The following is a 12,858-nucleotide window of genomic DNA, read 5'->3' on the forward strand; positions in this document are numbered from 1 at the left end:
GTCAAAGTAAATTTGACATAAGATTTTGACATTTAGATGCTTTTTAGTTGGACAATGGTCCAACTAGCGGAGGTCCAACTAAAAAGCGGCCCAGTTACAAAATGTCCAACCAGCGAATCACGACTGTATTGCAAAAGTCGAATTGTTAAGCTTGGTGATTTACTTCCATTGGTCATTTACACAACAAGAAAACCAAAACATTTTTAGGAAGGAGGAAAAGCGCCGGTTGCTAAAAACAACAACTTCCAGCTTAATTTATAATAAGATTTATGTAACTTTGCTGGCGATTTTCAGTTAGGGATAAATTCATTCTCTATTAATAGTTTTCTTCATCCACATTTTGGAATACGCTTTTCTAAATGTCATTCTAGCCGCATTGACGGCGTTCATAACACACGTAACGAAACACGCTTTTCTCTTGAAACTTTTTCGTTTCGATTTTGGTGGTACTCGTACAGAGAAGGCATACTAGCGCCAGCATCAAATCGGTGGTACATATTAGAAACAAGCACTATCTGTCAAGTTGTCCCTGGGTTGGTTCCAATACAGGTTGTTGCATTTGACAGTTCCCCCTGGGGACCATTAATAAATTATGTAATGTAAAAATCGCCCAAATTTGACTCACCCCTCCTTCTATGTAACAAATTGTCGTAAGCCACCCCCTCCGTGCTAAAATCATTGCGTAATTTGATGTTAGGTTTTTTTATCCGCAAGCCCCTTCCCAGGATTGGTGTAGATAAGTTTCCTGTGGCTGGTTCAGGGCATGTTTTGTCGTAGACGGTCGCCTGGTTACAGAACTGGTACATTAAAACCGGGCCGGTGTAGTAGAACAGCGCACTATGGGGTAACTAGGCCAAAAGCTGGACAAAACTATTTTCTGCTGTTCTATGTATTATTTTGCATTTATAATTCAAGCGAGGCCTAAATAATTGGTGCTGAACACATTTTTCATAAAAAAAATCCGCCTACCAGTGCGAAATTTGTTTTCTTCTAATATTTTTTCAAAAGCCTAACCTAAATCAAACCATTATGATAGGTTGCTAAAGTAACATTTGTAGGACCATTTTCTAACTTATTTTTGGGGAAAATACATCAACTATCTTGTTTGATTGTTAACCATTCCAAAACTTGTTATTTTATTATTTTCAAAGCAAAAAGTAGTATTGATGCTCTTTGACTGAATATGTAGATACTACAGTTTTGTATACATGCATTGAATATTACAGTTACAATAATGCTGTTCATCATTGTGTATGTATGTTTTGTTAAAAGATTTGTAAATTATTGCCCAAAGAAAATATTTGTGTCGACGTTTAAGAAAAATTACTATGGGGATCTCCATTCTCTTGGTATATAGTAAATTGAAGAAAAGCATTAACTTCGCTTCATAAGAAATTGTCATCCACATTCCTGGAAATAACCACTCCTTTCACTGATCAAATCCGATCCGTTTGAGAGAATTCCATTTCCAAGCCCTGGTTTGAACCTGATTTCACGAGGCACATTTTATTCTTGCCACTTTTATTTTTCGTCGTCTCAATCTCTGACAACCAGTCACTAATCAATCGTATCCAATGTCGTAACGGTTGTGAAAGTACTAATATTGTCAATTTATCTAGAAGCACCTGGCGGTCAGACTCCTGACCAGGCATTGCATTTATCGCTCATATGAGTAAATGCGCCCGGATAATTTGCTACTGCGACAATAAAAACTCACATTTTCACACGAAAAGTTATTGACACTCACACAAATTCTCCAGATAAATACAACGTGTTATTTCTTCGGATAAATAAAACCGCCAGAGAATGAGCGAATGAGATTATCACGGTATCCTTTTTGTGCTCGTTGCCTTGCTATCGCTATTCCAAAACACGAAAAAACAAGTCTGTAGTACTCCTTTGCCACTTTTCTTTGAAATTAAGTGTATATTTTGACGCTTTCATTAATTTTCAAGAAATTAAAATATTATCACCTTCTCCCATGAGATTGAAAAAATCAAATAAATTTTATCCGGAAAATTATTCACGTAGAAAAATAATTTTTCATCTCAAATATTATAAAGGTTGAAACAACAAATTTACCAAGTTGTTCTGTGTGCAATCAAAACAGATGCTGATTTAAATAAAAATAAATGTTGAAATCACTCTGAAAAATTTATTAGATCAAACATGAAAAACAGTCAAATCTAAAAGATATTTTGTTGATCTCATCAGAACAAAACACCAAAACAAAATATAATTTTGTTGTTTCAATATGTTTGTTTTGTTATTTTAAATGCAAACAATATTTGAATCAATGCATATCAAATGTTGAATAAAAAATCATTTCGTTAGTTCAATTTCTACCTTTATTGTTTGTGGCGCTCTGCTTCTGACGGATTTATGTTCGCTGATCCCGAACTGTCATCTTTTCATGATGGTATCACCAGTTTGCTTGACTCTAAATCTGTAGTCTAAATCTGCTGCGCCAAACAAATAATGTGGTGACCGAGAATCCTTGATCTCTGTTCTTCGAGCAAATCTGACTACGCGCCAAATGTTACCGCAGCACCGTTCCCCCTGGTAAAGACTGTTATGGGGTTTTCGATTAATTGACACCGGTGTAGTGGAGTGCACTGGAACTGCACCGTTTTTGCACTTTCTTGCAGAAGTGCAGAAAACTGGGTATGTTCCATTGACACTTCTGCTAGAAAGTGCAAAACCAGTGCAATCCACTACACCGGTGTCAATCAATCGAAAATCCCATTAGACACCACCCTCCCCTGCATATAGTGCTTGAAGCGATTCGAGTGAAGCATGACTGCAATGCTTCTGACACCGTCAGGTATAATTTTAGAATAGCCGACTATAATAGCATTATTGACTTCCTGTCGAATATCATCTGGCCTGAAATTCTTGACAATGATGATGTCAACGTTGCGGTGCAGACCAATGTTATGAGCTATGCTATCGATCGCTATGTACCCAAAAGAAGTGGCCTTCAATCTAAGCACCCAGCGTGGCACACTGCCGAGCTGAGACGGTTAAAAACGACTAAAAGAGCCGCTGTGAAGAAGTACTCCAAGTTTGGGGGCTACGTGCTGCGACAACACTAGGTTTATGTTAACCAAGTCTATAAAAAGACATCGAAGCGTTGCCATGCCAATTACTTGCGAAACGTGCAACGTAAGTTGAAGTCCGAACCTAAAACATTCTGGAAGCATGTAAACGAGCAAAGAAAGGAATCCGGGATGTCTTCAACGATGAGCTATGGAGGACGTATGAGCTCTAGTTTACAGGAGATTTGCCAACTATGCTCTGAAAAGTTCGCGAGTGTTTTCTCCAACGAGAAACTGACACCGACCCAGGTTTCACGCGCGGCTCTTAATGTACCTCAATCATACCAGTCTTTGAACTCTATCAATATCGACAATAATATGGTACAACTGGTGATTGGCAAAATGAAGGCTTCAACTTCGGCAGCCCCAGATGGTACACCAACTATTACTCTAAAAAAATACTCTGCCGGTCTAATTGAACCTCTTTATCATCTGTTTCAATTGTCGCTAACAACAGGAGTATTTCCCGAACTCTGGAAATCCTCCTTCATGTTTCCAGTTCACAAAAAAGGTGATAAAAAGGTAGTTGACCACTACCGTGGTATTACAACGCTAAGCTCAGTTCCTAAGCTGTTTGAAATGGCTGTGTTGGAACCCATCTCCAGCCACTGCAAACAGTATACGGTATGTTACAGATGGCTTTGTCGGACGGCCTTCAAACCGACGTTATCTACACGGACCTTTCATCTGCTTTTGACAAGATTAATCACGCTATTGCAGTGGCAAAGTTGGATAGACTTGGCTTTGGTACTAATATTCTCCGTTGGATGCAATCGTATCTCAGTGATCGTCGTCTAGCAGTCAAGATAGGTGATTGTGTCTCCGAAGAGTTCTTTGCTTCATCTGGTATTCCGCAAGGCAGCCATCTCGAAATTTTTCTTCTTTATTTCAACGACGACCATTGATTTTTCTTCTGTATTTCAACGACGTCAACTTTTGTTTAGAAGGACCACGGTTGTCTTTCGCCGACGACCTCAAGTTATACCATAGAATCTGGAATCCTGATGATGCAACTTTCCTTCAACGCCAAACGGCAACCTTTGCGGAATGGTGCGAGTTCAACCGAATGACCCTAAACCCCAAGAAATGTACGGTCATTACGTTCTCGAGGAAAAAAACGCCAATTCGATTCGACTACTGTCTAGCTGAATCCACGATTACCAGAGCGAATTGCGTCAAAGATCTCGGAGTTTTTCTCGATGAACAACTGACGTTTAAACAGCATATCAGCTATATTGTCGCAAAGGTATCACGCTGTTTGGGGTTCATAATGAGAATATCCAAGCACTTTTCAGATACTAACTGCTTGAAATCTCTCTACTGCTTACTCGTTCGATCAACTCTGGAATATTGTTCAGTTGTGTGGAACCCTCATTATCTTAACGGTGTTGAATTGAGACAGTACAGCGCAGATTTGTTCGGTTTGCCCTTCGTCGATTGCCTTGGAGCAACCCTCACCAGCTGCCAAGTTACGAAAGCCGGGGTTTGCTTATTGGACTTGATACATTGCAGGTGCAGCTGGATCTATTCCGTTTTATGACGATTTCGGATATTTTGCAAGATCGAATTCACTGCCCCGAGCTTCTCAGTGCGATAAATATGAACGTTCGCGCCCTTCGCAATGATTTATTCCTCCGATTACCTCTTCGCCGGACTAACTATGGAGTAAATGGTGCCATCATTGGTTTGCAGCGGACCTTCAACAGAGTGTCATCCGAGTTCGATCTTCACATTCCACGTAGCAGATTACAATTTGACTTTTTAAATAGATTAAGAAATTATCATTAGGACAACACTGTGTCTGTTGATAACAATTATAAGTAAATAAATAAAAGTATTAATTATTTGAATCAATGCATGTGAAGCGTTGAAGCAGAAGCAATTTTATTGACTCACTAGCATTATTTCAGGGAGCGAATGCAATTTTATTTTTTGCAAGGCATATGCTAAGAGAAGAGACGACAACAGGCTTCTTGTTCTTCTTAATTTTATCTACCAGGCCCTGTCGTAATTCCAAAGACAACAAGCATCCATCGTTGCCAGATTCCATTTGCATGTTTTTTTCACAATTGCTGAAAATAATTGTAGCTCAAATATCGACCTTCTGTCAAAAATTCACAATACTAGCTGTATTTAAAAGTTGAATTTTAAGTTTATTTGTATCTCTCTTAACAATACACGTAGTTATATCGTCATTCAGGGTATTTATTCAATTTGCAGGAAATGTTCATGTGTATGAAAAGTAGCGAAAATAAATTCAGCAGCACTGTTTTTCATCCCGTTTGAAAATATTATGAACGCTCTTGACTGGCAAAACAACCAATCAGAAGCTGGTTCAATATTGAGGTTAGGACTGGATCAAATTGGCTACGCGATTGTCTTCTCTTCTCTTAGGGCATATGCTGACAATCACCGACCCTTGACCCTTCCGATAAACGTCATATTATTTTGTGTACACGCTCATTGAAAATAACTCAAAAATGAGTGACCGCCACTCAATTCCATAAAAAGTGCACATAGTCAAAAATTGAGTTTTCCTCGCTTACTCAGTTTTGAGTTCGGGAAGAAAATGTCAATTTTGAGTACTTTTTACGCAAAGGCCAAATATGAAATTTAACCGTTCCGTATTTTTAATAAAAGTAACAAACGCCTTAATCAGTATTTTAAAATCCACTTACCATCTCTAGTCGTTAATACGATGCGTACAAGTCTATTCCGAGGTTCTTTCTCCACTTTCCTGATGTAAATATGATCTCGTTTGATTGATCTAAAAAATAATAAAGCCTGTTATTAAAAAAAGAACAACACTTGTGAAAACTTACCTTTTAGTTTTTCTCCTCGTCGATTCTTTTGCTGTTTAATCTACATTTGAATCAATTTTCAATCTTGTTTGCAGATTGCGCCACTCCGTGCACCACCAGTAAGTTTTTTTTCACTCAAATCATTGATAATTTAATGGTTCCTCAAGAGTTGAGTCAATTCTACTCAAAACGTTACTCATTTTTTGACAGGTTACCCCGGTTTTTGAAATTGAGTAGTGAGAACTCAAATTTTGAGTAGTTTTGAATGAGCGTGTAATGTTTTGAAAGCCCATGGAGTGGCATTTGAGTTTTCGATTCGTCTGCCGAATCCATCGATTACAGGCAGGGATGCCAAGTGTTTTTTTCAAAAAATCTGCAATATTTTTTGAAAAAATCTGGAATTGTCTGGATGGCCTAAATTTTTTTGGGAGCGCTACATATTTGTATGTTCCTGCAATCCACGACACTTCGACAAAATTAAAGAAATTTTTGGCGAAAAAATTAGGGTATGGTGTGTTTCCAGCTTTTCTAAAAAGTTTTGTTTTGAAAAGTTGTAGCTCAAAACCATGTATTCTTGTAACTTATTCACCCTTATTCTTGTTTACGACGAATGCGAGATTCGTTCAAAAGCGATTCGAACGAATAGTTAGCCGATTTGATTTTGCTGTCGAAAACGGGAATACAAACCACTTTCGAGCAAATCTCGCATTCGTCGTAAACAAGAATAAGGGTGATTATTCAAATTGTCTGGATAAATCTGGACAAAATCCTTGAAATCTGGATCAGACAACCAAAAATCTGTATGTCTGGATGACGCTTAAATATCTGGAAGAATCCAGATAAATCTGGAAGGTTCCCGATCAGAACGAAATAACAGAAAGCTATCAAATTTATATCTCATGTTGATATTTATTACTCACTGTGTTATTTTTGTGATATCCCAATCAGCAAGGCAAGCAAACTTATATCAAGATTATATCTTCTGGTGATATCATTGAACTGCTAATATGTTTTTAATGTACGCATGTAACGATGATGTTATAATATATTACATATTCTTTCACAATTATCTTTGAGCGCTAACTGTAAACTGTAAAGCGGGCAAATGACCAGTTGGTTAAAGCCCCAATAAACAAATCAATTAATCAACTGTTAATGATTGTTATATTACACAAATGACCATCTATTTGCTAATACGCTGAAGTCTCTTTTTATGCGTATTTATTCAACTTTTAAAGCAAATTTTCGAAGTTTTTATTGATTTCCTTATATTTGCGTTTTCTATAAGGATATTCAGAGTTCCACGATTTTGAGAATAGATAAGTTTTAGATGCAAGAGGTCGGAAAACTTGAAAATAAGGTATTTAGACACTCGTCTGACACGCAATTTCGAATATGTGGCTTATGATTTCAATGTTGAAGCCTTTATTCAAAAAGTTTTGGAATCGCAATGTTATCAACAAGCTATTCTAAAGAATATAATTTTCATATAAAGCTTATTTTAAAGAAGATGTAGGAAGTATCAAGCACTCCAGATGAAATAAAGAAACGCGGATTCAAATAAAAAAGCATTTTTAAACTATGTGTTATGGTTTAGTCAAATGATTCTATAAATAATTTTCTTTTAATTAATTGTGCATATTGCGAAAACGAATTTTCAGAACGGATAACGGAAAAACTGTTTCATATATACTGATTTCCACAATACTGTTATGAATTTTGTAGGATCTTCAGTCCGATTTTTCAAATTTATGCGGGTTTTTCATAAACAACCGAAACTTGTCCAGTTTGTGGGTATCTGATTTTGTGCGTTCTCCGAATTACCAAAGCATTGTAATTTTTTTATTTCAACCCCCGCATAAAAATGTTTAAGTTTGAGATTGTTGTATCTTTTCATTCCGCCTAAGACAGTTTGACATTTACAATGAACTGACAATTACTTTGAATGCGCATATGTACTAATGTTTCCGTTGTATTCGATGGTGCTTCGTTCGTCTTAAAAAACATCGAACTAACAAATTTTCGTAATAAACAAGATACTTGATTCATTTTGAAGAAACTTAAAAAAGGAATAATGCGACCTGTTCAAATTGTTGAAAGATTAATATTTGTGAGTATGCTGCATAAAGCTAAATATCAATATTTCAAAATGGCCTAGAAATCTCTGAATAAATACACATCCCAGCTGGTATTATTGTTTACTGTTACAATTTAAATATGTGTTTTAGATAGTGCTTGAAATAGCTAAAAACTTTGATGTAAAAATATTGAATAAATTCCTCCTTAAAACTAAATAAAATTTAGAAAGGAAAACATGAAGTATTCTAAAATTCGTCACACCGAAGAATCCTCAACAATTTCTCGAATTTTATGATTATCTGTTATAATATTCGCAGTTGATAGATTGAACTATTGTAAAAAATTGTATTTCTGCGAATTTATTAGATGTGAGATAATTGTACTGGTTTGCTTAATCTTCCCCATTTTAAAAATGCTAATAACAAAATCCCAAAAGCGACTTTACTTGAAATGTCAAAATGCAAGCCTCAAAACGTTGGTATTTGTTTCTTTGAATCTATTAGGAATCATAAGTAACATTTGTCGTATTCCCCGTAAAATAATGCAGGTAAATTATCCGCTAAATGATACCATATCGCATCGACATTATTCCTAAAACTCGTGTAAATCATGTTAACGTACAAGAGAAGCACCGAAGCACACTACTCAGAATCTAAAAATAGCCCCACTTTCCAAATCTGAACAGATATTATAAAGCTATTCAGTCTATCGTAATATAGGCAGCTGTAGTAGTGAGCAAAACTGTATGAAAACAAATCGTATTATACAAAGAAAACAAACAGTTCTTTGGCTTTGGCAAAGTTCAATGTGTGCGTTCTGGAATCATCTTCTGCATCTATAATCGTTTCGCCCTTGACGAATGCGTAGAATATTATGCTAACATTAAACATCGGTCGAAAGCAACGTCGTTGGTTCATGCAGGAAACATCCCCATAAAACTCAGAATACCCAGGTTCAAATCGCTATATCCACTAATAACAATCAGCGTGTCATATATTTATAATAACAATCAGCCAGCATGTATGCAATCATTTGACAAAACTATAGAAAGCTTTTGCTACATGAAGCTTTTTGCTTCAAAACCAAAAGCGCCTTAATGTATGCAATATTTTTCTATTTTATTCTATTTTTAGACCTGCACGCTAAATTCGTTGATACTATACAATAGGTAATAAAAGCTATATTGGCCGTAGGGGAACCTAACAAAATTTGTTATAATTCTGATAGAAGCCTATCGCAGGTTGTCATATTTTTGATATATACTAGAAGAATTTCTGTTATGTTTTCTGTTATTTTACCAACTAACGAGACCAAAGTTATAACATAACTTGTTATCATAACAAAGTAACTCAGTCTGTAATAATTTTGTTATTTCTTTCTGATCGGGTTGGCACCCCTGATTACAGGGCCGATTTGAGCAACAGAATATGTGGTTTTGGTTTCCTGTTATTTAAGGACGAGGAAATAATCCGCACACGTCTGTATAAAAGGCTGCAAATTGTGACCAATGATATTGAAAGGTTGGCGTGATCAGAATCTGCTCGTACGCGTTGACTATCGCTGGAAAGAAAGAAATGGAGAGAGGTTAACTAAAGTTAAATGGAACAAAGTCCTAGTAACAAACCCACGATTTACTTTAATTAATAATCGATAAGCACTGTGCGGTTTGTTCACGATAGAATTCATGACATCCTACTGTACTTGAAAGACATTTTCGTACGGCTCGTGCTAAAGATGATTATTAGAAAGCATCGATACCAGCATGTTTTTTCGCGTCAGGATTAAAGATGTTTTTGCCTGGAGAAACAACTTGGAGTTCCGTTTAGAGGTATCCCCGCAGTTACATCGTCATTCATCTTTGATTCAATTTTATTCTAGACGAGTACAGAGATGTATTCGTCACAGATGTCCTTCCCAAGGTTTTTTTCTGTTTACAATCACGATCAAATGATTGACGACCGTTTTCTGGTGTTCGGCGACGAAATCACGTCCGTTGAAGGCCGCTAATAGAGCAGAAAGATTCAGAATTGTGTCATTCTCACGTCATCAGATCGTATAGACGTCGTCTTTCATACATTCAAGGTTGACTGTTTATATAGATGCTTGCAAGCGGGAAGGTACACTCAAAAAAAGTAAACGTTATGCCTATTGATTATACACATAGATTTTTGCAATTAACGGAGGTATATGGACACTATTTGCTGGCACATAAACCTAATGTGTGTATTTACAAGAAATATTAATCTTACATTCACATTTCATAACTATTAGGCACATAAAACCCCATTCTATAACAATATGCACATATAACTTATGTGTGTGCATACAGAGTTTATACAGTTGACACATAGAAGGTATGTGTGCGCGTGATAACAATAGCATTTCATCTTCATATGAATTTTGAGCGGTATGAAGCAAATAGAATTAACGTTTGGTTTTTTTTTCAGTGTAGAACTTTGTGTTAGGTTAACATCCGTTTCCTGGAAAAATACTGTGTGAGACAAGACTTCATTGATGCTAGAAGTGACTTACCACTGTGAGATAACAATCTGTGTAGTACCTTCTTGCTGTGGGCTAACAACATGCCTCTTAAAACGTCGCTTTGGAATGAACATTGTGCCAAAGATATGATTGAAGAAGCTTCAGTATCGCTGGTAGAAACCCAATTTTTATTGCCACACGTAATACTACGACGGTCTACTCACGGAATAATGGTACCGTTGCTTACTTTCAGTTCATTGCTTTGTGAACCACCCATACGCTCGCTGTATATCGAATTCAACAATAAACTCATCGCGCTACGTATCCGATAGTAATCTCCGATAGTTTCGAGTTTTCCGTAATCCAACTCTCCTGATCCAGTATTAATTTCTTCAGTAGGAGAAGCACGTGGCAACAACTTTTTCATTTGTTGGAAGAAACTTTCATTTCTTTGTGTCAATACTGTGAGGGTTGCCGCCAGCATATAATAATACTACGATTATTCGCGTAACGCTCTGGTAACGCACGGGGCAGGTAATCGCCAGTCTATAGATGTAGAGTGTCTCGTGGAAGCGCGCTCCCACTGACAAGGCCTATTTGATTGCTGACTCTCTTGGAGGTAAGTTGTGCTTGCAGTTAAATCAGTAAGGATTGCTTGTTGGGTGATTCCCGATGAGATCCGGATTTACACATTGGTGATCCCGCCAGGGTTGCTGCTGGGCTTCCGGCAGCAGACTAAAGAACTGGATTTTCCTTAATGTGCATGAAATTATGCAACACAGGAGTCATCAAGGGAATCACCCAACATACGATAGATTACAAGAGTGAAAGAAAAGTGGAAAATTTAGCGTTCTTTCAAAATGGCGCCTATCGAAAGAAAATAGAAGCTATACGGATAATGAGCGTCTACAAGGAATAATAACGATGGCGTGTTGGGACGACCACCATGGACGCTTTTGTGATTTTTGGGAATGGAACAGTGCAGTAAGTTAGGAAAATAATGCTTATGGGAAAATACGAGATTTCCCCTTGCTTAAAAAAAAAATTATACGGAATGCCGGCGTTGTGTGAGTTGGGACTATTTTCTTGTGCATCGATCCACTACACGATATATTAAGCGCGTCGGGACAACCGCTGCAAAAAAAATCCAATCTAATGTATAAGGTATGTGTCTTATGGTGACCTTCACTAAGACACAAGTAAAAATGTCGGGTTGGGACAACCGTCAAACATATTATCATTCTGATGATAATAGAATCATGTATATATGGTAAAAATGCATTGCGCGTTGGGACAACCGCTCAAACAATATGCATTCATCGCTTATTAATCGCGATTGCATATGATGAAATGTTAGCGTGTTGGGACAACCGCATGAGAAAAGGGTGAGTTGGGAGAACCACTAGGGAGTATTGAATGATTCAATATTGGTGTGTTGAATAAGCGTGTTGGGACAACCGCATGGAAAAGAGCGAGTTGGGACGACCGCTATGAAGTTGAATGATGGAACACTGGTGTGCTGAATAAGCGTGTTGGGACAACCGCATGGAAAAGAGCGAGTTGGGACGACCGTTATGAAGTTGAATGATGCAACGCTGGTGTGCTGAATAAGCGTGTTGGGACAACCGCATAGAAAAGAGCGAGTTGGGACGACCGCTATGAAATATTGAATGAATAAACACTGATATGTTGAATAAGTGTATAGGGGCAACCGCGCGTGAAAAAGGGCGAGTTGGGACAACCACTGCGAAGTATTGAATGATGGAGCACTGATGTGCTGAATAAGCGTGTTGGGACAACCGCATGAGAAAGGGGCGAGTTGGGACGACCGCTATGAAGTATTGTATGATCAACACTGGTATGTTGAATACGCTAGGTGGGACGACCACTAGGGTGGAACCTAGTTGAATTAATTAGGACAATTGTTAGAGTTAGTAGTCTGTGCAGAAATTTCAATATGTAGTATGAAAGATGAGATAAGAGAAACTGGAAAATACCAATATTTTTCTTGTTGCTTTACAGATAAGTTTTGAATCAACTCTATATAGATACGAACTATTTTGAAAATGTCTGGAGAAGGTAGATACGTTCGAGTAGGCTCGGGTTATGATAGTGACTCGGAGGCTTCATACCCCGAAGAAGTAAATATGGGAGAGTATGAGACAGGAAGATACGTCCGTGCTCCCGATATCGACAATGTTGATCACGAAGAAATCGTTGACAACCAACAGGAAAGCTCGTACGACCACTATCTGTTACCATCCACGTCCGTTCATCGGAACGAAGAGCTTAGCAAGAGGATTTGCGATTTAGAAAAAGCAATCACAGATTTGACTGCCGCGAATAAACCGAGTCAGATCGATGTTCCCCCCACCAACAATGTAGATTCGAGTTGGGGT

General features: G+C 37.6%; 1 protein-coding gene across 2 annotated transcripts in view; it reads left to right on the forward strand.

Moving 5' to 3' along the window:
* LOC131686824 (cytochrome P450 315a1, mitochondrial) overlaps nt 1-12,858 on the forward strand; it is a 414,542-nt gene that overhangs the window by 49,924 nt on the left and 351,760 nt on the right. The window contains exon 2 of one of the 2 annotated variants that reach the window (XM_058970847.1): nt 5,995-6,018. The exons of the other annotated variant lie outside the window; for it this stretch is intronic. Coding sequence (XP_058826830.1) covers nt 5,995-6,018 — 24 coding nt within the window. The remainder of the gene's footprint in view (nt 1-5,994; nt 6,019-12,858) is intronic. 2 annotated transcript variants of the gene reach the window in all.

Source organism: Topomyia yanbarensis, chromosome 1, assembly GCF_030247195.1.
Source record: "Topomyia yanbarensis strain Yona2022 chromosome 1, ASM3024719v1, whole genome shotgun sequence".
Taxonomy (NCBI): Eukaryota; Metazoa; Arthropoda; class Insecta; order Diptera; family Culicidae; genus Topomyia; species Topomyia yanbarensis.